Source organism: Suncus etruscus, chromosome 15 (assembly GCF_024139225.1).
Source record: "Suncus etruscus isolate mSunEtr1 chromosome 15, mSunEtr1.pri.cur, whole genome shotgun sequence".
Lineage (NCBI taxonomy): Eukaryota > Metazoa > Chordata > Mammalia > Eulipotyphla > Soricidae > Suncus > Suncus etruscus.
Window position 1 is genome coordinate 21,416,758 of NC_064862.1, and position 26,579 is coordinate 21,443,336.

At 56.3% G+C, this 26,579-nt stretch overlaps 1 protein-coding gene across 1 annotated transcript; it reads right to left on the bottom strand.

Annotated features, from left to right (window-relative positions):
• On the bottom strand, nucleotides 1–26,225 carry RASAL1 (RAS protein activator like 1). The gene is made up of 22 exons (XM_049787772.1): nucleotides 26,146–26,225; nucleotides 22,729–22,785; nucleotides 20,258–20,371; nucleotides 20,085–20,146; nucleotides 15,935–16,064; nucleotides 13,800–13,881; nucleotides 13,586–13,717; nucleotides 11,972–12,054; nucleotides 11,741–11,858; nucleotides 11,455–11,608; nucleotides 11,069–11,133; nucleotides 10,879–10,991; nucleotides 9,900–10,092; nucleotides 8,436–8,438; nucleotides 5,687–5,824; nucleotides 4,886–5,030; nucleotides 3,860–4,032; nucleotides 2,718–2,855; nucleotides 2,486–2,621; nucleotides 844–964; nucleotides 335–399; nucleotides 1–146 (listed from the first exon to the last, which is right to left on the bottom strand). The coding sequence occupies exons 1-22, from the start codon at nucleotides 26,208–26,210 to the stop codon at nucleotides 1–3; spliced, it is 2,433 nt and encodes an 810-aa protein (XP_049643729.1). The 5' UTR covers nucleotides 26,211–26,225.
• Nucleotides 26,226–26,579: the final 354 nt, after the last annotated feature.

A 26,579-nucleotide genomic window follows, 5' to 3' on the forward strand; every position in this document is an offset into this window, starting at 1 on the left:
TCAGGACCCCAAGAAGCTGAGGGTCGCCGTCACTCGTTCCTGTTCCCGTTGCTGAAATTCCTCATGGGCTCGATCCAGGTCTGCAAGTACCTCTAGCAGGCGGGCGGCCGCCTCTCTCTGCCTGCCCAGGGCATCAGGGTGGGCCCCTGGGAGGGAAGGAGAATCTAATGAGCTCAGCCATGCCAGTCTCATACCCCAAATGCAGCGAGCATGGCCCCCAACAATTGCTCAGCTGTACAAGGATGGAGGGAGGAAGACGGGGAGGACAGGGGAGAGGGGCAAGGGAAGGAGAGAGGGAAGGGAGAGTGGGGAGGGGAGGGGAGCCCACACACACCCTGGTCCTCGCCAGGTTCCGAGTCCTCCCGGTTCTCCAGGCTGGGATCCGCCAGGAACTTCATCCTGGAAGTTGAGAGGGAGAAAAATTTCCTCTGCTCTTACTGGTGACAATCAGAGTTAATGCGGTCCCCCGGCGGTCACTGCGGCCTTTCCTCTGTGCCCACAAACACTTCTTCTAGGGCTGTTTCCATGTCTGAGGGCATTTAACGATCACACACACACACACACACACACACACACACACACACACAAATAAAGCAGCCTTGTTAGCTAACTCCACTGAATAGAGAGCTAGTGACGCAGAGAGGGATGGCAATTGCCCCAAGGCTTCACAGCAAAGCTGGCATTCCGTCGGGCTGAATGCAACGACCTGTAGCATCTCCCAGGACCCACAGGACCACCCTGGAGCTACTGTCCCAGGATACTAGAGATGCGACCATCCCCGAATCCCACCCAGGTCCCAGCTCACCCACGAGGTTTCCCGCCCCAGACCCGGGGGACACCCACCTGAGCTGGTCGCGCCCCAGGAGCAGCTGCCGATAAACCATCTGGGTCTCCGCGTCCGGGTCCAGGGGGTCACTCCAGTCTCCCAGCGTGACGGCCGAGTGCGTGCGGCTGCACCCAGCCGCTGGACAGCACAGGGTGTGCGTGACTCCCGTGGTCGTGGCTGTCACCCAGCCTGCCTCTTATGCACAAAAGTGCCCTCGGAGCCTGCCAGCCCTGCAAGGTTTGCTGCCACCCCGAGCCCCTTCTCCTGCCAGGTCGCTCCTCCAGCCCTCCCCACCTCACCTCCGCTCTGCCTAAGACCCTCTTCCTGACCCCGTCCCTGCCTCCCCTTGTGCCAAGGTTTGAGTCTCCTCCTTCTCAAATCACATTTGAGCACCACCTCCCCCAGGAAGCCCTCCTTACACGTGTCCCCCCCCCCCACACACACACACACAAGGACTGAATCTGAGGCATCTGGAGTCCAAGATCCCTCCTCCGGCACCTAGAACCCTGAATTATCATCATCTCTTTCTCACTCGTTTTTCCTGAGAGTGAACTGATGTCTGGCTGGGCATCAATAGCCCCCCTGGACCATAGTAGGTGCTTAAAAAAAACAGAATAGGGCTAGGGATGCGGCTCAGCGATAAGATGCCTGCCACTCACCTCCAACACTAATAATAATAATAATAATAATAATAATAATACAACAATAACAATAAATAATTCAGGTGGAATAGGTACACCGAGCTAGGCACTGTGTGGATCTACCTACTTAACTCTCCCCACACCTCCCACCGTCCAGGATCACCCTCGTTTCACAGTTGAAGAAACAGAGACCAGAGAGATTCAGGAACTCGTCTACCCTTGCACAGCCAGACTGGGCAGGGGTCGCATAGCCCCGATTGATTGACAGGCGGGAGGGCGGGGCTTACTCAGTCCTGATTGACAGCGGGGGCGGGACTGACAGCCTCAACTGGCATACGGGAGGGCGGGACCGACTCAGACGTGATTGACAGGTGGGAGGGGCCGAGTTAGCCCTGATTGTCCGAGAGGGCGGGGCTAGCTCAGCCTTAATTGGCATACGGGGCGGGATCTACTCAGCCCTGACTGGCCGGAGGAAGGGCGGGGCCGACTCAGCCCTGATTGACAGGTGGGCGGGCGGGGCCTACTTGGTCCTGACAGGTGGGAGGGAGGCCGACTTAGCCCTGATTGACAGCCGAGCGGGCGGAGCCAACTAAGCCTTCATTGGCATACGGAGGGGGGGGGCCGGCTCCGCCTTAACTGGCAGGAGGGCGGGGCCTACTGAGCCCTGATTGACAGAGGAGGCGGGGCTAACAGCCTCAAAAGCATGCAGAAGGGCGGAGTCTATTTAGTCCTGATTGACATGGCAAGAGGGCGGGGGCTGTTTAGCCCTGGTTGACAGGAGGGGCGGGGCCCACTGAGCTCTGATTGACAGCGGGGCGGAACTGACAGCCTTAATAGGCTGCGGAAGGGCGGGGCCTACTCCTCTGCCTTGATTGGTAGCAGGGCGGGACTGATTTAGCCTGCCTAATTAGGCCTGCGGGAGGGCGGGGCCGGGTCCTCAACCCTGATTGACCGGAGGGCGTGGCACGTTCGGCCCCGCTGATTGGCCGGCGGACGGTAGGGGCGTGCCCTTGCTCACCCGCACGGTCGGCCCGGAGGCAGCAGGTCCAGCGCGCCGCGCGGAAGGCGCCGGGGTGGCAGGCGGCCAGCTTGGCCGGGTTGGGGGCGCTGGCCTTGCGCAGCGCCGACAGCCACTGGTTGAGCTCGTTCACGTTCTGCGGGGCGGCGGGGGCCGGGGGTGTGTGGAGGCTCACGGTGAGGCCCGGGGGTGCGGAGGGGACGTGCGCCCCCAGCCCCCCGGCACTGCCCACCTTGCACTGCAGGTAGACGGTGCGCAGCGTCCCCGCGCCGTCCCGCGTCACCACCTGCATCACGTGCGGCAGCTGGAAGGCGCCCGCGTCCACGCGCTCCACGGCGCAGATGTCGCCCACCGGGATGGAGCACCGCGTCTGCGGGGAGGGAGGGCGGAGCGGGGCCTCGCACCCTGCACCGGGGCCTGGCCTGGGCCATCCGAGGGGTTCCCCCCACCCCGGGCCCGGGGTACACCCTGGAGTCCCTGGAGCACCAGGATGACCAGCAGGCCCGGGTCACGCCACACCCCTGGGCCTTAGCAAATTTCGAGACTCCAGCACTGGGCCCTCCTAACCTCAGGGTGGGGAAACTGAGGCCAGAGGCCCCAGAGCTATGGGGCCCCGAGAGCTAGCACGGAGGGAGATAGGGCGTTTGCCTTGCATGAGAAGGACGGTGATTCGAATGCCGGCATCCCATAGGGGACCCCCCCCCCCGCCCCCGAGCCTGCCAGGAACAGTTTCTGAGCGTAGGTCCAGGAGTAGCCCCTGAGTGCCGCCGGGTGTGGCCCCAAAACAAAACAAAACAAAAAGAACAAAACAAAACAAAAACAAAAACATGCCTCCAACCCTTCTTACTATTTCTCAGCCTCCTGACCCAGTCTTATGCCATGGGACAGTCTGTGGGCATAGGGGCAGGGAGTGGGCATCAGAGGGGTGGTAAGCCTTGAACAAATGCATATTCTTTTTTAGTTAACTTTATGTATTGATTGATTGAGTGATTGGTTTTGGGCCACACCCAATGCCGCTCAGGGGTCACTCCTGGCTCTGCACTCAGAAATCGCCCCTGGCAGGCTGGGAAACCATATGAGACGTCGGGAATCAAACTGGGTCCCTCCCAGGTCAGCCACATGCAAGGCAAATACCCTACCACTGTGCTATCTCTCCGGGCCCCAACAAATGTATATGCTAAAGGACGTTGGATGGTGGCTCTGGGTCCAAAGACACCTGTCACTGGTCTGGGTTATATCAGCCCCAAAGCTAGAGAAGGACTTCAAGGGGCACTGTACTTGCTCCAGAGCTGTGGGGATTTGCCCCATGCTGGGCTTCAGTCTCCCCTGCATAGAGTGGCTTGATGAGGAAATCACCATGGGAAGGGCACGCACCTGCCACTCCGGACTTTTGGAATAGGACAAGGTCTCCCCACTGAGCCAGAAGTAGCGTTTCTTGAAGGCGAAGCGTGCAGTCAGGCTGGTGGCTTCGTCCCTGCGCTTGAGTAGGGGACCTTCCCGGAGGATCACCGAGGCAGGCACCACAGTGCGGGCAGGGGTCCCAGCCTCTGAGAGTTGGGAGAGGAGACAGTGAACCCACAAGCCCCCACATAGGGGCCTAGGAACCAGTGTGAGTCTCTGCTTCTCTAGTGACCCATTTCCTGGTTGTAACCCTGGAGGTCATCATGGAGGAAAGCCCGAGGCTCTCGCTGAGACAGTGGGGAAGGCACTCAGCAGAAAGGAGTCCACCCCATGAGTCAATATCTGGGTGCAGCCAGGGTGCTCTGGATTAGAGTCAGACATGGGCTCCCACGCAGCCCAGAGACTGCACACCTCCGTGAGGTAGGAACTTTCCTGCAACTCAGGTGGTACCAATTACTCCATGCCCAGTACTCCATTCCCTTGTGATCCGGACTCCTCACCTGCTCCCCCTAAACTCGTCCCACCTAAGCTTCACAAGTTCAAGTCAAAGGCTTTGTACTGACCTCCTGCACCTTCAATGCCACCAACCCCAGGACTTTTGCATCTGCTGACCTCCTGGATCCTGGCCCTTCCTGGTGATCTTACCAGCTCCCACCCCCACTCACCCAACACACAGCACTCTGATTGGCTGGTTCCTCTAGATCCCACCCACTACCTTAGCTGTTCTCCTACCATGCACCCACTGAGATTGGTTGATCCCCTAACCATCCATTCTCTACATGAACAAGCATTTCTTGGGCTTCGTAACTGCTGTTCCCCCAGTGCCTGGAAAGCACTCTTTCCTTCCTTCCTTCCTTCCTTCCTTCCTTCCTTCCTTCCTTCCTTCCTTCTTTCCTCCCTCCCTCCCTCCCTCCCTCCCTCCCTCCCTCCTTCCTTCCTTCCTTCTATCCTGTCCTGGGAGTGGTGGGACAAGAGCAGGTTTCCAGGCCCTGGACTCACCTTGTTCGCCAACTACGTCCACCAGCTGGTCCAGGAAGTCCCGCACACGTGCAATACTCTGCAGCAGGAAGGGGTGCAGGGGGGCCATCCACAGCTCCTTGCCCTGGCCCAGCTGCTGGCCCAGATTGCCAATGTTCTGCACTGCCTGGAGGGAGGAGTCGGAGGTGGGTGAGGCCGGGACAGGAGAGGGAGGAGGGAGTGCTTTGAAGGTACCTGCTTTGGGCCCTCCCCATGGCTGAGCTCACACCCCAGGGTCCTCACTCTGTTTCCTCCCCACTCAAGGTCCTTTTGGTGAACCTTGTGTTGTTTTATTGTTTTTGTTTTTGTTTTTCAGTTTTGGGCCCACACCCAATGATGCTCAGGGGTTACTCCTGGCTATGCACTCAGAAATCGCCCCTGGTTTGGGGGACCATATGGGACACCAGGGATCGAACCGAAGTCCGTCCTGGGTCAGCCGCATGCAAGGCAAACGCCCTACCGCTGCACCACAGCTCTGGCCCCCTCCTGGTGTCCCTTGTCACAGACACTAGGAAACCCCCCCCCACCCCGATCTTATACATCAAGTCGCCTCCCTCCTCAGAGGCAGCTCTGATCACAGCAGTGGGGATGACTAGCTGCCCTGCCCACTGCCACCATGAATGGCAGCGTGTCCTAAAGAAAGGCCTCCAGATACCAAACAGAAGGTCACACAGTGGTACATGCACACATTGTGTCTTACACACACACACACACACACACACACACACACACACACACACACACACATCCTGCCCTGCCCAGCAGCAGCCTCCCGACTCGCACCTTGGCCAGTAGCAAAAGTGAGCGGCTGGTCTGGGGATCCGCATGCTGGTCCCGCAGGTCAAACAGCTTTGGGGTGAGGATGGCAGGGGCAAAGAACCGCAGGAAAAGGAAGCCGCTGATGGCCAGGTACTTCACATCCTGGGGAAACCGAGGCAGGAAGGACTTACATGCAGCCACCTGGGATGGACCCAGATTCGATCCCCAGCATCCCATATAGTCCCCCCAAGTCTGCCAGGAGCAATTTCTAAGTGCAGAGCCAGGAGTAACCCCTGAGCATTGCCGGGTGTGGGCCCCCCAAAAAAAATAAAGAACAGGTGGGGATGCCCATGAGACCTTTCACCCTGGAGCCTCTGTTTTCCCATCTGGGAAATGGAATAACTCCTTCACGTAGGATCAGATTTAACCAAAGCACCTCTGAGACTTTGCACCCGGCACCATGTTCAGGCTCAAGGCACTGTGTACAGAGGAAGGTGCCCATGGCGGCACAGATGCTCAAAGAAGGGGTGCCTCACCCAGGATCACAGAGCAGAGTGGAGTGGGCCAGGCTCAGACCTAGATCTGTCATTCTGATGCTAGACCACTTCACAGCCATCCTCGGAGAAGCTCCGGCCCCAGCTACTAGCAGAAGCCACAGAGCCCAGAGAGGGACTGTTACTTCTCCAGGGCCACACAGCTTGAACCTTGCTTGTCTAGCCAAATTGCCCCAACCGCAGACACTGGTCCTCCCCCTCCCACTTCCCAGGTGGGAAACTGAGGCACAAAAGCCAGTCCAGATGCCCTGGGCCCTCCCCAGCTGCCCCTCGACACTCCACCAGGGGTCCTCAAACTTTTTAAATAGGGGGCCAGTTCACTGTCCTTCAGACTGTTGGAGGGCCAGATTATAGTAAAAACAAAATTTATGAACAAATTTCTATGCACACTGCATATGTCTTATTTAGAAGTGAAGAAACAAAATGGGAATAAATACAATATGTGGCCCGCGAGCCATAGTTTGAAGACCCCTGCTCCAGACCATCTATGGGCCTCTGTGCCAGTGAGTGCTGGCCAGGATCCAGGAAGGGGTGCCGGGAGGAAGGGTTCGGGCACCCCAATCCTCCCCACCCACCTTTCACAGTCGCCGCTATATTTAGCCAGAATGTGCGGGTGTTTATTTAGACTCATCCTCACACCGAAGACGGGGCTGCCTCCCTAGGTGTCCAACTTCCACAGCCCCTTGGAGGGTCCCACATTCCAAATACCTCCGGACTGAGAATTGGGGTTCAGGGGTGTATTTGGTAGAGGCTCTGCCCCACCCCACCCCACCACACCCCCAGGCTGTATTATCTCCAGAGCTGGGAGCTGGTGCCCCCCTCTTGGTCCTCCCCACACCCAAGCTGTGCCCCACTTAACACCCCTGCCTCCGCCACCGGAGCCACCGGAACAGGTGTGCCTGGCATCATCGTCAGGAATCGAGCCCTGCCCCAGTTTGGCAGTCCCAGCTCTCCCCTCTTCTGGGTTCAAGAGGCTGAGGGCAGAGGGCTTTTAGTCACGCCTGAGTCAAACCTCTCTGGGCCTCAGTTTCCCATCCCCATCTGCAAACAAGAAGTGGGGAAAGGAGTGGCATAAAATCAGGGATCTTCACCCTTTGGGTAGTGGAGGCCTCTCAGTGTTTCTAGGTTCTGGGTCAGACCCATGTCTAGCTTCTGTCACCGAGGTGGTCTGGAGAGGGATTGTCACTCAGGGCCACTTCTATGACAGGTGGCAGAATGTAAATCTCCCCTGAGAGGCTGTGCTGTGGAGTGGGGGAGTTCTGTGCTCAAATGTTTGTTCTGTTTTGTTTTGTTTTTGCTTCGGGGCCATCCCTGGCAGTGCTCTGGGCTTACTCCTGGCTCTGCACTTAGGAATTACTCCTGGCAGGCCCGGGGGACCAGATGGGCTGCCAAGGATCAAGCCTAGGTCAGCTGTGTGTAAAACAAGCCACCTCTCCACCATGCTATCACTCTAGCCCAGTGCTGAAACATTAAGGATGATTTTCAACGAAACCTGGATATTGGTTTGTAAAAAGATTTCTGGGGGTTGAAAAGAAAGGACCATGGTGAAAGCACTTGCCTTGCACTCGCCAACCGTTTCGAATCCCTCATACTACTAGCCCGTTCAGATCTCTACCAGGCCTGAGTCTCTGAAGAAGGGGCAAAAGAACTGGTTTGAAGAGCTAGGGGTCCTGATTCCTGTCTCTGAGCACTGCCAAAAGTGACACCAGAGCACAAAACTAGGAGTAAGCCTGAACAACACCAGGCATGACCTCAAAACAAAAAAGGAGGGGTCAAAGAGATAGCACAGCGGTAGGGCATTTGCCTTGCATGCAGCCAACCCGGGATGGACCTGGATTTGATTCCCAGCACCCTATATGGTCCCCCAGCCTGCCAGGGTTGATTTCTGAATGCAGAGACAGGAGTAGCCCCTAAACACTGCTAGGTATGGCCCCAACCCCCCCCCTCCCCAAAAGGAAATCTCTGAAGCTCTGGCAGCTCTGGCCTCAACTCCAGTGGGCAATCACAACAGCTGTTGAAAGTTGCCCCTTTTTGTTGATAAAGTGAGAAGGCTCTAGTTTGCTACAGTCCCCACCACTTCCGACTGCCTCACTCCTCAATCACTTCATTTTTTTATTCAGCTGCCTGAAGCCTGCAGTACCGTGGTTTCAAACTTTCTTGTCAACCCTGAGCAAGTGGGAATTTGCTTTTTGGCTTTATTTGGGGCACCTGCTGAGCACCTGCTGGGTATACCCCCACCCATCTCAAAGGGGAGTAAGTAAGCATATTCTTGGTTCTCTCTCCCTGGAAGCCAGTTTCCACTGTGTAAAAGGAAGAAAGCAAATATGAAGTGGCGAAGGCTCTGGCTTTCTCCCCAAGATCTTTCCCCAGAGCTTCACGACCCCTGAGTGTGGCTCAGGAGGTTCCAAGAGGAAAAGAACATAAGATCATCAAATTTGGGGCTGGAGAGATAGCACAGCTGGTAGGGTGTTTGCCTTGCTTGCAGCCTACCCAGGACGGATGGTGGTTCGAATCCAGGCATCCAATATGGTCCCCTGAGCCTGCCAGGAGCAATTTCTGAGTGCAGAGCCAGGAGTAACCCCTGAAGCACTGCCAGGTATGACCCAAAAACCAAAAAAAAAAAAAATCATCAAATTTGATATTGAATTAGAAAAATACTGATCTCTACTCCTGGGCAGCCATGAAGACCAGATGGTCTGGGGGACCCGAGCAATAGTACAACAGGGAGGGAGCTGGTCTTGCATGCCATGGACCTGGGTTCGATCCCTGGCACCACAATAGTCCCCTGAGCACCACAATGAGTGATCCCTGGGGCCAGAGGGACAGCACAGCAGTAGGTCAGCCACCTTGTACGTGGCCGACCTGGGTTCAATTCGTGGCAACCATATGGTCCCCTGAGCCTGCCAGGAGCAATTTCTGAGCGCAGAGTCAAGAGTAACCCCTGAGCACAGCTGGGTATGGCTCAAAAAAAAAAAAAAAAAAAGGGGAGTGATCCCTGAGTGCAGAGCCAGGAATAATCCTTGAGCACTGTGGGGTATGATCCCCAAAACAAAACAAAACAAAACAAAACAAAAAGATCTGGTCCGGGGCCTGGAGAGATAGCACAGTGGCGTTTGCCTTGCAAGCAGCCAATCCAGGACCAAAGGTGGTTGGTTCTAATCCCGGTGTCCCATATGGTCTCCCGTGCCTGCCAGGAGCAATTTCTGAGCAGACAGCCAGGAGTAACCCCTGAGCACCGCTGGATGTGACCCAAAAACCAAAAAAAAAAAAAAAAAAAAGATCTGGTCCGTCCATGGGGCTGTGATCAGGCTTTGTCACTACCACCAACATCATGTTCCTTTCTTGTTTGTTTGTTTTGGTTTTTGGGTCACACCCAGCAGCGCATCGCTCAGGGGTTCCTCCTGGCTCTACACTCAGAAACCACTCCTGGCAGGCTCGAGGAACCCTGTCCTTCTGCTGCATGCAAGGCAAACGCCCCTCCACGCTATCTCTCCGGCCCCATCATGTTCCTTTCTTACTATCACAGTGCCTACCTTTGGGTCCAAGGCTGGCAGAAGGCTGTTCCTGGCCTGGCAGGGCATTAAACACTCTGGGCGTTAAACACCACTGGGGTCTGGCCTGGCTCCGTCCACCCTGTGTCACGCTGGCCCATCCCCACCTCCCAAAGGGCACGCCCGACCCACCTTGTGCTCTTCCTGAGGGAAGCGCTTCTCCACGCACTGCTGCAGCTTCTTGAAGACCAAGCGCATGGCGAGTGGGCAGTGCTCCGAGGATTCCACCATGGCGTCCATGAGCGGCCCCAGGTAGCCAGTCAACAGCCCCAGGCTGGCTTCGCGCACCTGCTCCTCCGAGGGGGCACCCTTGAAGGAGACTCTCCTGAGTGGGTCAGGGTGTAGGTCAGAGTCCTGTACCCCCCCCCAACCATCCCCACTGCCCACTCAGCAGTGCACAGAGCAGCCTAACCCTTGATCCCACGCCTCCACCAGCCTCAGGGCCTTGGCATATGCCATCCCCAAGAGGCTCCCTCTCTTCCCTCTAGCCCTGCCCCTGCCACCCCTGCAGTGGCCTTTAGTTCCTCTCCACTGCCATTACCCCCAGACCAAAAGATGGGTTGGGTCCATCTGCTCCCCATGGACAACTCAAGTCTCCAGCCCCTGCCTGGCACACAGGTGCCAATATGCCAGAGAGTGCCCAGGTCTGCCCCCTAAAGGCTCTATCCTCTCCAGAGCCAGGCCCAGCCCTCGCCTCAGAGTCTCCCAGACAGACTTTGCTGGCATTGGGATCTGGGGAGCAGGACCTTCACCCCAGGAACTCCCCTAGATATACCCAGGGGCTGATGCTTGCTCAAGGGGAGAGGGGTAAGGAAGACTCCTCCACGCCACCATGGAAAATGGACAGGCTGTTTAGCAACTCATTAGGGGATCCACTGTGGACCCCACCAGCTCAGACTGGTGATGGGAAACCTCAAAAAGCATCTCAGTGCTTCCTCCAGCCTCACCCTTCACTCAGAAGCATTGGACACAGAGCCCCCACCCCCAATGTGGCAGAGCTCAGGACCTCAGGAGCCCAGTGTCACCAGCTGGGAATGTACTCAAGATAGACACTGCCAACCCAGGTCATGGGAAAGGGGGGTGCAGGGTCCCCCAGGAGCCGACCACTCACCGAGCACGGCTCACGTCCACCTTGCAGGGGTCCAGCTCCACGTATCGCTTCTCCTCAAAGACGCGGGTGACCACGGGCCGCAAGACCTCGTGCAGATAAGGCATGCCCACCAGCTGGGGACGGGGTGTCAGGTGGGCCAGGTTTCTCCCCTCGCTTGCCGGGATCCCACCCCTGACTCCGCCCTGCTCACCTTCATGAATTGCTCCATAGACTTGGAGGCCAGCGAGTTGGAGCGGAAGAGGGTGTTGGGGTCAGCTGGGAGGAGAGAGGAGAGTGTCCACGGAGATTCGGAACCACCCCACCCACAGCAGTGGGGGGTCATGATTCCTCAGAAGTTCCCTCCAGGAGTGTGGGCTATACTCACAGCCCAGAGATGCCTGGAACCACACAGCTTGCAGTAGCAAAGCAATGAAAGGCTTGGATTCGGGAATAAGTGCTCAGGTGGCTGGGGTGTAGGACCCAGGGATTGCCACACACACACACACACACACACACACACACACACACACACACACACACACACACACACACACGCACACTCTCTGTCTTCTCCCCAGCAACCCCAAAATAGCTCACTGGTCCGGGCCACCTCCCTCCGGGTGAGGTAGTCCAGGAAAGGCACGGCCAGGCCTCGGCCCAGAAAGAGCTTCACCAGCTTGGTGGCGAGATCCTGGCGACAATCCCCCAGAGTCAGCTCCTCTAGCACAGCCAGGGGGCTGGCCACGTCCTCCTGCACAGAACAGGGCACAGGGCGCAGGACAGGGTGGGGGGCTGAGCCAGGGGAACAGAGAACCCAGACAGAGCCCCCTCGAAGGCTGAGCTGGGGTCCCAGTCACCCACCCACACACACACACACACATACCTCTGCTGGCCGCAGCACCGACTCCACGAGCAGCTGGAGAAGCGGCTGGTAGTGCTGAGAGGGAAGGACACGGTCCTCAGTGAGACGCACCTTCAGGCGCAGGGCGCCCAGGGTCCCCCTAAAGGGAATCATGTCTGGTCAAGGTTGGGATGACAGGTATGGGCAGGTGTGGGCAGTGTGGGCAGGTGTGATCACCCCATTCCCCACCAAAGCTGGCCTCGCCCCACTCACCGGGTGTCTTCAGTCCCAGGGAAGGGCAGCAGGCGGAACCAGCCCTGGGGCTGTCGCTGCAGGTCTTTCGGGGTGAACTCCACCTGCGGGGATGGAAGGCCACTGAGCCCGGAACAACCCGCCCTCCCAGGGGGGGCTGGAGCAGACACAGGTCTCCTCACTACTGCCATGAGTCCCCGGAGCACCAGACACCCCACCTCTCTACCCCAATACACAGCCGGAGCACCAGACACCCCACCTCTCTACCCCAATACACAGCCGTGGGCCCCTGAGTACCAGCTCTGCCAGGAACCAAAGGACTCCCCAGGGACACTTAGTGAGACATAAGGAAACAGGTTTAAAGAGGTAGTGACCAGCCGAAAGTCACACAGTGGCTAGCCCAGTCTCTGAGGAAGGGGTGTCTCTGGGGCTCTGTTTAGGGGTGCAGTCTTTTAAATTAAGAACCTATTGAGGGGGCCAAAGAGATAGCGCAATGGTAGGGTGTTTGCCTTGCATGCTGCTGACCCAGGATGGACTGGGTTTGATCTCAAGCATCTCATATGGTCCCAGAGCCTGCCAGGAGCGATTTCTGAGTGCAGAGCCAGACACAACCCCTGATCACCGCCGGGTGTGGCCCAAAAACAAAAACAAAAAATGTTCCACTCGAGTGGAAGCCACGCCAGGCCCTACCTGCTCTTCCCTGGTGAGGACAGATCAGGACAGGAGGGAGTACTATTGCCCGGGGTGGCCTCCACGCACTCCCAGCCCTTTTGCTGCTGCTCGGGACTTTTCATGCGAAAGGCTTTGCACAGGCATACTTGGCATTTCCTCTCTGGCACCTTCCAAGGCACAAAACTGCTGGGTCTCTGCTCACTTAGCCCTGAAGCACTGGAGACCCCCCCAGGCTGCTTCTCAGAGTCACTGCCCCCCTGGCAGTCCAGAAGGAAGTGCCCAGGAGCCCAGCGGCACTGGCATCACAGAGTCCCCTCTCTCTGGCACCAAGCCTGCCTCCTTGGGAAAGCAGTGAGAAAAAGCTGCCTGTTCTCAGCCTTGAGGAGCAGGCAGGAGCACCCATGCCCCACTCGCAGGCAAGGAACCTGGGCTGGGAACTGAGCTAGGATTCCGGCTCGGCTGTGTCTTTGCCTGTGGCCCCAGGAGAGTCACTTCCAGGCTCTGCTCCTCCAAAGCTGGTCTATGGACTGGGGGGCAGCAGGGGCGACCCCCATGGGGAAGAGTGAGCGAAAGGGCAGTGTGGGGGTGCGAGGGGAGATCTAAGCCAGGATCAGCATGTGGTGGTTGCCCCTGGCATGTGCTCCCACAGTGAGAACCTTCTATCCTCACCTGCTCTGTGGGACAAGAGGGCACCTGAGGAGGCTTCATAGAAGCAGAAGCAGTGCTTCATAGGAGCACCCACCATGCCCAGCAGGGTTAGGGGAGCATTCGCCATACCTAATGGGGTTAGGGAGCATACACTATGCCTGAACTGACTATGCCCAGTAGGGCTGGAAACACTCATCATGCCCAGCAGGAGTAGGGAGCTCTCACCATATCTAGTGGTGTTGGGGAACACTCGCTATACCCAGCAGAGTATATGGGGGAGCACTACCATAAATAGTGGGGCTGAGGAGGACTCACCATGCCCAGGAAGTCATTCTTGCCCACCATGTCCCAATCCCAAAGCTCCACTCTCAGTGGGGTGGGGCTCCCCGGCAGCTCCCGCAACTCCAGCACCTCGTCCCAGTGCGGGAAGCGCGTCTTCTTGATGATCTGGGGCAGAATGGAGTAAGGGACAAGTCCGTGGTAGGGGCTCCCTGCTCCTCCCGGGGCTTCTCCCTCGCAGCAAACTCACCGACGTCTCCAGGCTCTGGCTGCCCCAGAACACGCGGGCGAAAGGGTCGGAGGTGCCAGAGATATCTCGGGGTGCCAGGTCTCTGGGGTGAACAAGGACGGGGTGGTCAGGGTGACCTGGGCAGGACTTTGGTTTTTCTTTTTGAACCATGCCCGACAGTGCTCAGGGGTTGCTCCTGGTCTGCACTCAGGAATCCTCCCTGGCAGTGCTGGGGGAACTATATGGAGTGCCGGGGATTGAACTTGGGTAAGCCTCCTGCAAGGCAAGAGGCCTCCTTGCTGTGCTATGGCTCCATCCCCCACTCCCAGGAAGGATTTTGTAGGAGGTGCTGGGATTAGTCCAGAGGCTGCCAGTTCCCAAGGCCCAGCATGGCAGCACCCAACAAGGGGCACCCCTCAAAGGACCCCAGATCCAGGAGCTTTCTGCTACCCAGACACCTGAGAGGGTGCCCTCTCAGTGGGGAGTAGGGGACGGGGTAAAATCAGAGTTCAGGGCCCAGCTCTGCCATGTGTGGGTTGGGGAACACTGGGGCCCTTCCCCCTACCCCCAGCCTCAGTTTCCACATCTGGCAAATGGAAGCTGGAACAGACCCACCTGTTGGCAGATGAATAGAGGCACATGCCCCCCACACCTGCCTGAGACCCGGAGAGGCCTGAGGCTCGGACACCCCCCTGGTTGCCGTGACAACCCCAAAGTCTCATCTCCACCAGTTTCCCAGCTCTGGAGGTGCCCCCCCACCAATGTAGGACCACACCCCCCCAAGGCTGCTTCTGCCGCCCGCTCCTCTCCTTCCCCTGCTGGCATGCAAAGCATCCCTGTTTCCTAGGAGCTGGCCCTGTTGCTTAGCGACAACACTCAGTTGTTCCTCTCCAAAGGATCTCTCACAGCCCCACAGCCTGGGGGTGGGGGGCAGCCATGACGACCAGGCAGGTGAGGAACCCCACCCTTGCCGATCTTTGTACCAGCCCCCCTTTCTCCCCTGTTCCGGGGAGGAGAAATCCTGAAAGTCAGGAGAGGAAACAGAGAGGGCAAGATAGGGTTGAAAGGTCACACCGCGGAGAGGTCCAGATCTTCCCCCCCAACTGGGCAAGGAGCAGCCTAAAAGAGGCAGCGGAAGGAGAGAATGACACACATGCCTTCCAAAAGGCAGAAAAACAGACACGAGGACAGAGGAGCAGAAGGGAAGCGTATTTAGGGAGCGGAAGGGGCTAAAGGGCACTTTCATGTGGTAGCTGGTGTGAGGAAAGACAGTTTTCTGGGGAACTGAGCCCCCAAGAACCTTCACCAGGTTTGCTGCATCTACATCTGCTTTCTTTTTTTTGGGGGGGAGCCACACCCGGTGGCACTCAAGGGTTACACCTGGTTCTGCGCTCAGAAATCGCTCCTAGCAGGCTCGGGGGACCATATGAGATGCCGGGGATCAAACCCAGGTCACCTGTGTGCAAGGCAAACGCCCTATCCGCTGTGCTATGGCTCCTGCTTTTCTATTGATGTTCTTCCTCCTGATCAGGGCCTGTGTTCAGGCTTGACCCATCAGAGTCGGAGAAACAGGCACAGAAACGGGCACTGCCCCCCATGAATCAATCCACCCAGGCTCACTGATTAGAAATATCTAGACTTGACAATTTGGGGAAATGCCAGGCCGGTGCTGGATGTCTGCACCCCACATGGAGAGAAAAGTCCACCTGACAATAAAGCTTATCCAAAAGATGCCAGAGTGGTGGCACAAGTGATAGGTAGAGTGCTTGCCTACACGTGCTAACCTAAGACAGACCACAGTTCGATCCCCCGGCGTCCCATATGGTCCCCCAAGCTAGGAGCAATTTCTGAGAGCATGGCCAGGAGTAATCCCTGAGTGTCACCGGGTGTGGCCCAAAAACAAAAACAAAAAAATAGCTTATCCAAAAGACGGCCTATAGGGATTCCTGAGCACCTGATGCAGCTGTATCTGAAGCTGCCCCCTATAGGAGCTGGAACGCTAGGACATTCTGACTTAATCCACCTCTGCATTCAGTTGTTCCTGACTGCTGGGGACACAGCAAGACTTCTGCAGTGGAGGATTTGGTCATGGCAACTGAAAAGGACCCTCAGCTCCCCCTCAGACCATCCCAAAACCACCCCCTTTGTGACACTACCTGGCCTGGAGCACGTGGCAGTGAAGGCAGCGGCCGCAGGCATCCTCCTTGAACTGCAGGGCCAGGTAGATCTCACCTTGCACCTCGGCGTCGGGGTCCACTCGGCTCAGGTTGATCCAGCTGTCGATCCCTGCGGGGGACAGGGGCCAACTGTGGGGGCCGCCTTGAACCAGGCTCAGTGATGACCCTAAACTTCACACACAGCAGTGCATGTGGCATCGCCAGAAGCCAAAAACAAAGACGTGGGCAGCCCGTATTTCACAATGTTCTCTTCCTCCCTTCCCTCCGTTCCCTTCTGTAGTGAGTGTTCCCTTGTCAAACAATTTCACGGTAGCTTTTTATTTTTTAAACTTGATTGATTGTTTGATTGGTTGGTTGGTTGGTATTTGGGCCACACCCAGCAGCTCTCCGGGGTACTCCTGGCTCTGCACTCAGAAATCGCCCCTGGCACGCTCAGGGGACCATATGGGATGCTGGGAAACAAACCCGGGTATCTGACCTTTCTTTCCAGCACAAAAGTACCTGGGTTTTTTTTTTAATTGTTTTATCCAATTTAGCACAGGACTGTTTATGGACTCAACCATTTATGGACTCGAACCCTTCCAGGAATCTTTAAAAGTGCCGAATCCTGGATATTCTGAACCATTTTCTCTACCCAATTAAAAAACATTAAAACATTGCTGAGCCGAAGAGATATAGCACAGCGGTATGGCATTTGCCTTGCATGCCGCCGGCCAGGGATTGACCCGGTTTGATCTCCTGCCATCCCATATGGTCCCCCGAGCCTGCCAGGAGTGATTTCTGAGCACAGAGTAACTTCTGAGCACCACCAGATGTGGCCCAAAAACCAATAAATAAATAAAATAAAAACATTGGAGAGTTCTCCCATGTGGTGCTCAGAAGGCCGGGGGGGGGGGGGCGCAGAGGAGTCCTCAAATCCCTCCTCCCAGCAAAGCTCAGAGGACAGTGTGGAGCTGAGAATAAAATAGAATTTGGCTGCATCCAAGACAAACGCCTTCCCCACCCCCAGTACTTAGTCTCTGGCCAATTAATTTTCTCTCCCCCTTTTTTTCTGTTCTCTCCCAGGACTTCAATTAAATGGATGTTAGACTTCCTGATTGTGTGTGTGTGTGTGTGTGTGTGTGTGTCTGTGTCTGTGTGTGTCTGTGTCTGTGTCTGAACCTACATATTTCTTTCTTGTCTCTTTGCACTAAATCCCAAATAATTATCTCCTATCTCTCCCTTCCCTCATTTTTCCTTTCGCTCAAAATGATCTGCTGAACTCAACTATCTAGTGTCCATTTTTCTTTTTTTTGTTTGTTGTTTTTTGTTTTGTTTTTTTTGGGTCACACCTAGCAGCACTCAGGGGTTATTCCTGACTCTATGCTCAGAAATCGCCTCTGGCAGGCACAGGGGACCATATAGGATGCCGGGATTCGAACCACCATCCTTCGGCATGAAAGGCAAACGCCCTACCTCCATGCTATCTCTCCAGCCCCATGTTCATTTTCCTAATTATACTTAATATCTATAAAAGTTTGATTTGGGGGCCGGGCGGTGGCGCTGGAGGTAAGGTGCCTGCCTTGCCTGCGCTAGCCTAGGACGGACCGCGGTTCGATCCCCCGGCGTCCCATATGGTCCCCCAAGAAGCCAGGAGCAACTTCTGAGCGCATAGCCAGGAGTAACCCCTGAGCGTCACAGGGTGTGGCCCAAAAACCAAAAAAAAAAAAAAAAAAAAAAAAAAAAAAAGTTTGATTTGGATGTTTCCCAAGTGTGTTTCTTTAAGCCGGGCTTTAACTTATTGTTGGGGGGCCGGGCGGTGGCGCTAAAGGTAAGGTGCCTGCCTTGCCTGCGCTAGCCTTGGACGGACCGCGGTTCGATCCCCCGGTGTCCCATATGGTCCCCCAAGCCAGGAGCAACTTCTGAGCACATAGCCAGGAGTAACCCCTGTGCATTACCGGGTGTGGCCCAAAAACCAAAAAACAAAACAAAAAAAAAAAAAAAAAAAAAAAAAACTTATTGTTGGTCCTTTCCTGGGCATTTCTTTTTTTATGTTGTGGGAGGGGGGCCATACCCGGTGATGCTCAGGGGTTACTCCTGGCTATGCACTCAGAAATCGCTTCTGGCTTGGGGACCATATGGAAGGCCAGGAAATCTCTCCGGCCCCTGGTTATTGCTTTTATATTTTTTAAACAAATTTTTTCTTCTTCTCCTCATCTTCTCATCTTCCTCCCCTTCTCCCTTCTCCTTTTCCTCCTTTTTTTATTCTGGTTTTTAATTCACACCCAGCTATGCTCAGAGATTACCCCTGGCAGTGCAAAGCATTATCCCCGGCAAATTACCCCTATGCAGTTGACAGGTATCAAATCTGAGTCACCCCCATGCAGTCAAGTGTATGACTTGCTATTCTATCTCTCAGCCCCACAATTTCATTGTTTTTAAAGCTCTTTATGGGAACTGGAGAGATAGCACAGCAGTAGGGCGTTTGCCTTACATGCAGCCGATTTAGGACGAACGGTGGTCTGAATCCCAGCATTCCATATGCTCTTCCATGCCTGCCAGGAGCGATTCCTGAATGCAAAGCCAGGAAGTAACCCCTGAGCACCACCGGGTGTGGCCCAAAAACAAACAACCAAAAGGAAAAATTAGAAATACAAGAGCACAGCTTTTGCCTTGCACGCAGCCGATTCAAGATGGATGGTAGTTTGAATTCCAGCATCCCATATGGTCTCCCAGCCTGTCAGGAGTGATTTCTGAGTGCAGAGCCAGGAGTAACCCCTGAGCATCACTGGATGTGCCCCCGCCCCAAAAAACAGAAACACAATAGAGAGGATGAGCTTTGAGGAGTTCCAGGGACAGAAGGAGAGAGATTTGCAGTGCCTGCCATGTAATAGGTGTGGGGGGTGGGGTACCAGTTCAAAGCTCCCTGGATGCCCCATCCAAACAGCTCTGTTATGTACAGCAACACCAGGAGTTCCCAGCTGCACTGCAGCCAGCTATGTATGAGCACCACAGAGGGCTCTCTCTCTCTCTCTCTCTCTCTCTCTCTCTCTCTCTCTCTCTCTCTCACACACACACACACACACACACACACACACACACACACACACACACACACACACCAAACACCACGACTGAAAGACCACATGAGCTCCAAAGCCAGGATGTGCAGCCCAGAGCACATGTGAATACCAACTACCAACATGCAGTAGCAGGAAGGAGCAAAGAATGTAAACAGATAAGATTCATTGATTGCTGATAGAACCACGGTCACTCTGTGCCCTCTGACCAGGAACTATGGGCAGGGACCCAGTGTTTCATGAGCAAACTAAATTACAATTTTAAGAACAGAAAGAGCACAGTGAGTAGGGCGCTTGTCTTGAGCATGGCTGAGCCAGGTTTGATTCCTGGCATCCCATGTGGTCCCCAGAGCAACATTAAGAGTGATCCCTGAGCCTAGAGTGAGGAGCAACCCCTGGACACATCCCTGCCGGGTGTTGCCCCAAAGATAAATAAATAAAACTGAAGCTGGAGTGATAGCACAATAGGTAAGGCGCTTGCCTTGCACACCGGCCAACCTGGGTTCACTCCCCAGCATCCCGTACGGCCCCCAGAGCACCATCACTGAGTGCAAAGTTGGGAGTAACCCCTAAGTACTGCTGGGTGTGGCCCACAAACTAATAAATAAATAAACAATACAGGATAACAAAAAACCAGGGTGGGGGTGTGGCTCAAGAGGCCTGGGTTCCATCTCTGATATTTTGGGGAATTCTTGGGGGTAGATTATTGGGGAAAGTTGGGGCACACTCAGTGATGCTCAAGGGTTACTCCTGGATCTGTGCTCAGGAATCACTCTTGGCTGGCTCAGGGACAATATAGGATGCTGGGGATCAAACTCAGATCAGCGAGAGCCTTCCCACTGTGCTATCACTCTGGCCCCTCTCTCCCTGATTTGCAGATCCCCCAACACTGAGCCAGTGGCCCTGAGCAGAGCTGCGTGTGGCCCATGAACAACACTCAGGAATAATTTTCTGCAGAAAATGATATGATCTCTAGGCTCCTCTGTACCTCTCACACCTGCCTGTGCACATCCCCTCAGTCCTGCCCCCCAAACCTCTGCCTAGGGGTTGGGGGCCACACCTGCACTCACCTCGGGGGTCAGCTGTGATGTCCTCCTTGCTCAGCGAGATCTTGCCAATAATGTCATCATGCCTGTAGATGGTATGGTGAGGGTCTGTGTCAGGGTCCCCGTTCCACCCCCAGAAATGAGCGCGGGGCCTGCCTGCTGGAGATGTCCCTAAACCCCTGACCCTTTGCACACACCCCACTGCATCTTCGTCCAGCACGTAGAAGGCCAAATGGTGGAAGTCCTGCGGGAGATGCACCGTGTACTCCTCCCCCCAGAAGGGGGTCAGGCTCCGCCACACTGTCGCTGTCCTGCAAGAGGGCACAAGGGGAAGAGAGTCTGTGGAGACCTGGGGAGCGAGATCAGCCATATTCACTGGGAGAAAGACCACGGGTACCAGGACACATACAGACCAGAGCCAACAGACATCTTCACATGGGGAGCAGGCATGGAGGCACAGTTGGTATGTGATCATGACAGAGACATGATCACAATGATGACAGAGACATGATCACATGTGTTCCTCTCATCCATCCTTCACCAATTTATTCACCCATCCATTTATCACCAACTACTCCAATCCACCCAGTTGAGTCACTCAATCCCCAATTGAGTCATCCATCCATTTATTATCAATTCATCTATCACCAATTGATTTACTCATCAATCCCAATTCATCCACCCATCTGTCACCAATTCATCCATCTACCTATTCCTTTACCATCCAATCAACTACCATCAGCAATTCATCTATTCACCCACCACCAATTGATCCATTGATCCATTTATCACCAATGTATCAATCCATTCTAATCCATCCATCCATCTGCCACCAATTGATCCATCCACCATCATTAAGACATCCATTCATCAGTCTATCACCAACTTATCCATCACCAGTTTACATCCATCCTCCCACCCATGACCATCCATCTATCACCATCTATCATGAATCATCCATGCTTCCAGTCATCATTTATTCATCAACCATCCCCAATTCATCCAGACACCCATTCGTTCATTCTTCACCAACTCATCCACTGACCCATCCGTCCATCTAACTACCCATCCACATCCACCCGGCCATCTACCCAATCTATCCATCTTTTCATTCATTCATGCCACCAACACACACACTATCCCACACCTCAAGAGCTTCTGGAAATGATGAAAAAGGGCACTGAGGCCTCCAGAGTGACCCCTCACCTGGCATTACCCAGGGGAGAGGGCCTATGACAAGACAGCCTTACAGGGACTTGGGTGCAGATAAGTGCAGCTGGGATGGTTCTTTTTTTGGGGGTCGGGGTCTCACCCGGCAGTGCTCAGGGGTTATTCCTGCCTCTATGCTCAGAAATGGCTCCTAGCAGGCTCGGGGGACCATATAGGATGCTGGGATTCGAACCACCATCCTTCTGCATGCAAGGCAAACGTCCTACCTCCATACTATCTCTCCAGCCCGTAGGTTCTTATGAGGATAAGGGGGTGAGGGTAAGGGAATGAGGTTATGGATATAAGGGCTCCAGAAGGCTGAAGTGTCTTGTGCAAAGGCTCTGGGGCAAGAAGGGGCTTAAGGAGTTGGAGGAATGAGAAGGTGCTGGTGGGAAAAGGGATTGCTAAGCAGAGCCCCCCCCCCAGTAGTGGGAGAACCCAAGGGGTTCAAGAACAATGGAGCATCTGTACCCCAAGTCCCTGAAACCCTGTCCTTTCACCACCAGGGGCCAGTCTGCTCTGTCTGAGGAGAGACACCCCTCCTCCGCCTCTGCCCAGTCTCCCTCGTGGGTGAGAGCTGGCCCTGGGCACCTCCTGCACCCCAGTTCTCCACACAGAACTCTCCCTGTATATACGGCCCACTCCACAGGTCCAGACATGGGGAGTCAGCAGCCTGGGGAGGCACAGCTGAGCTGAGCCCCTTCAGACTTGGGCAGGGTCATGGACTACGTTTCAAGGATTTCAGGGTCACGGGGAGGACTCTCCCTGGACGGCTCCCCACCCCACCCCCACCGCACCCCACCCCCCAGCTGGCCCATCTGGACCGGAACCTGCAGTTTGAGCCTCAGCCTCCTGCCGTCTCCATGGGAACGAGGCTTTGGCGCCCGCCCACCACCCCCTCGGCCTGCAGGGGCTGAGTCGCCCTGTCCACTGCACCCCATCGGCGGGAGAGCACACATAGGGTGTGCACGTGTAGAAACATGTGGGCACATTTGACATATGACATGTGTGTTATGCACAGGTACCCACCCGATGTGAGCATGCCCCACCTGTGCCCCTTGACCCTCGCACCTGTCCCCCAAAGCCCCCCAAAAGCTGCATATTCTCCCATACCCTCCCATGCGTGTGCACACATATACTTCACACATGAGTATTACGTAACACTCTTGTTCTTTCAGACACATACGGTCATGCATGTGTGTAAACACATACTCTCATGCCCACAGCGCCCTGCAGGTAGAAATCAGCCCATCCACGGTGGCCAGAGGCACAGGGTGGTGCCCGTTGAGTCAGCCCCCAGCATGGGGGACAGTGTAGGGTGGGGGGGACGTGTTGGCCATTGGTGGGTGGAACAAGGGAGGAGGAGCCCGCCCCCTCAAACTTGGCCAGGAAACTGGCCCAGTAGGCCCCTCATGAGTGAATGTGAGCCTGGGGAGGGCCCCCCCCCAAACCCCCTCACCTGGCCACCACCTCGTCGTCCACCTTGATGATGCAGTAGGGGTCGCTGCTTCCGGACCTGAGGACAGTGGAGAGTCAGGGGACAGTAGGGACAGGGCCTCCCACAGAGCCTGCGGTGGCCCCAAAGCGGACACCATCCCTCCAGCTCTTCTTTCCAGGGCCTCCCTGGGCCAAAGCAGCAAACAGTAAGGTTCCCTCTTCATAATAAGGGTCCCATGCTGCACCCCCCACCAGAGAGAGTCTCACTCGAGCCTAGGCCATGCCTCAGGCCTCCAGGTGCCCTCATCCTATTCCCCAGACCCCCACAGGTCACCCCTGTCTCCCACCCATCCGTTCAGCCTCCAAGTCTTGGCCTCTTGGCATGACTGGTTCCTTTGGGGCCATGATTAGCACAATAGAACCTCCTTAGAGAAGCCGGCCCTGACTGCCACTGCTTGAAGTAAAGTGCCACTGGGATCCTTCCTTACCACCCTTACCATCCCGCTCCCTCTCTCTGGGGTTGTGTATCTGTATCCCTGGATCCCCACAACTTCTGTGGAGGCTTCTGGAAGTGGGTGATGTATGCCCCTCCCCACACCGGTCAGAGTGAAGATTCGAACCCGGTCTTGGGGCTTCAGGGCACCAGCTTAAAACCAACCCCTGCCTTGTCTCCCGTCCCCACATCCCCCTCTGCACCACGCCCTGCCTCTTGCTCCCCCTTTCAGTCTTTCTTAGTCCACATACATCACCAGCTTCTGTGGACGAAAACTCAGGCACCTGCACCCAGCTCTAATCTGATTCCTGAATGGGGCACCCCTGCCTGCTTCCATTCTGGCTCCTTCCCGCAGGGCCCTACCTAGTGCCCTGAGGTCTCCTTTCTCCCTCACCCTTTGTCCCCCTCCTAATTTAAGCCCCTCAAATTCACTCATGTCCTGGATCTCCATGTCCTGGATCTCCCTGGGGGGTGGGTGGTCCTGTCAAATGGCCCGTGCCTCAGTTTCCCCAAGCCCATGGGGATCCATTAACCCTTCTGAAACCCAGGAGCTACAAGTCCCTCTCTGAGTTCTCTCTGGGGCTCCTTTCAGGAGCACCCCCTCAGCTCAAGTCCCCCCACCTGCAGTGAGACCCCAGACACCAGGGGCAGGGAGCCCCCCTCCCATTCTGTGCCCCAGACTGACCCCGGGCCCCCTGGGAGCCCCACTCAGGACGTCAGAACCAGCGCTGACGCACACAGACCCTTATCAGGTCACATCAGTGGCGGGGGGAGGCCCTTCCCACCCTCCTTGGCGCTAGCCAAAGCCCTGCCTGCCTGTCTGGCTGGTGCACGGGTTCGAATCGCAGCCGTGGGGCTGTGTGAACAGAAGTGTAGGGTTGACGAGACAGTACAGGGCAAAGGATTGGCCTTGCACCGCATGTGTGTGTCCCCCACCTTACCCCCCGCGCCTCGCCAGGGGTCACAGCTGAGCACAGAACCCCTGGAAGTAACCCCCAACCATCATTCCACGAGGACTAGTAGGAATAAAATGGAAAAGTGATCTGCTCCGGCCTGAGCTGTTCTTTTTTTTTGGGGGGGGCCCCACACCCGGCGGTGCTCAGGGGTGACTCCTGGCTGTCTGCTCAGAAATAGCTCCTGGCAGGCACGGGGGACCATATGGGACACCGGGATTCGAACCAACCACCTTTGGTCCTGGATCAGCTGCTTGCAAGGCAACGCCACTGTGCTATCTCTCCGGGCCCCAGAGCTGGTCTTTTTATTTTTTATTATTTTGGTTTCCCAGTGATGCTCTGCATTCAGGAATCACTCCTGGTGGTGCTCAGGGGACCATGTAAGATACCAGGAATCGAACCTGGGTCAGCTGCATGCAAGATAAGTGTCTGACTCACAGTGCAACTGTTCCAGCCCAGAGTTAGTGTCTTTAATAACAATAATGAGAGGCTGGAGAGATAGCACAGTGGTAGGGCATTTGCCTTGCACGCAGCTGATCCAGGAAGGACTGTGGTTCGAATCCTGGCATCCCATATGTCCCCTGAGCCTGCCAGGGGCGATTTCTGAGCGCAGAGCCAAGAGCAACCCTTGAGTGCTGCTGGGTGTGACCCAAAAACCAAAAAAATAAAAATAATAATAAAGAGAGCAGATCCTTGAGGGCCAACCCAACTGAATTGTACTGAGGCTTCAGATCCATGATTGAGGGAGGGGTACACATAACTTAGGGACCCCCCCCTGAGTCCCAGAGCCCTCTAAAGGTAGTGGAGGGAAAACTGAGGCTTCAAGGCTTGACCACCCTGGCTCTGATTATGATGCACCCCCATCCAGGACAGGGGATGTTGGATGGGCCCTGCGTGGGGAAGGGGGAGCAGCTGGGAGCTGGGTGGGGGTGGGGCAGCACCTCTCAGGATTCCTTCCAGGATGGAGCCCAGCACCCCAAAACAGTTCCTGAAAGGACCGACCTCCTCCGGCCCCCAGCAGTTCCAAACTCTAACTTGGGGAGGCACCAAGTGGGCATGTTGGAGTGGGGGGCGCTTATCCAGATGTTGTTTGCTCTGCCTGTCCAGACTCTGATTTCAGGGTGCTGCTGAGGATGGGGGAAGTGAACTCTGCTCCAAACAGCTCCCAGACAAAGCTGCAATATTAGGGGTCCCCTGCTCACTCTTGGGGAGAACTAATCCTTCCCTGGGAGAGTCAGTCAGCTAAAAAAATAAGATCCAGCTTCCTCCCAGACATCCAAAGCTCTGGCCCTTGCTGAACCCTGGGCAGAACCCACCAGGCTGCTCTGCCCTCACCTCCCACCCACCCCCCCAAAAAAAGTCAAGATCCTCTCAAGGCCCCCTGGCTGAGGTCCCCACCAGGACCCGCACCTGCACAGGTGCTGCTGGGGTGACAGGCACCCCCTTTGTTGGCTTCAGGCCAGAAACTGGTCACTGCTGACTCAGCCCCGAGGAGGAGGGACTGGTGCCAAGAGGGGGGCTCCCTACCTCACGGGACTGGAAAGGGACAGTGTGGCAGGGGGAGCTAGCCTTCCAAGCACAGTCTGTCTTGCTGGGAAGGGTACCCAACTGGGGAACCCCCAGTTCTGAGCCAAGGGGACCCCGGTCTCCCTCGGGGCAGGCACGGGGGCGGGCAACCGGTGACACCCCCCAATCCCGACCACCAGCTGCTCCTAGGGCACTCAGGGGACAACTGGTGGGGCCCTTAACCGTGGGGGAACCCCTGGATCCCTTAGGGCGCCCCAGCTTGGAGAAGGCACCTCTGGGGAGTCCTTTCCAGCCTCCACTCGGATGCGATCCCCGATCGGGCCTTGGGAGACTCCCCTTTAGGACACTGGGGGGTTGGGGTGGAGTGCTCGCAGGGTGCCTCCTCCGAGCCGGGCAGAGATGGAACCGAGCTCTCTGGACGCTGGCGCCGACCCACCGCCCCAGCGCCCCTGCCCCCGGTACTCACACATCCTTGGCGGGCAGTGCCCGGCCCTCCACCACCCGGACGTTCAGGGAGCTGCTCCTGGCCATGGCACCGAGCCCCAAACTTTCCTCGCCGGGGTGCGCGCCGACTCCGGGGGGCTCCTGGGGTGCGAGGCAGGCGCACCGGGGCGGGGACGCGTCTGCACGGTTCCAGCTGCGATCTGAGCCCGGTGCCCCGGGGGCGAGGCTGCGGGGGGCAGAGACCCGAGTGGATCCCAGGCGGGGACACTCCGATCTACAGGTAGGAGCCGCGCAGAGCGAGCAGGGCAGGGCGCAACGACGCGGAGCGGAGCGCACGGCTGGTCCCGCCAGCTCCCGCGTCCACTCGCGATCTGGGACTCGGGGGTGGGCAGGGGGGCGGGCAGGAGGCGGGCAGGGGCGCCCCACAATCCCGCCTCCTTCGGGGTGCCCTCCTGG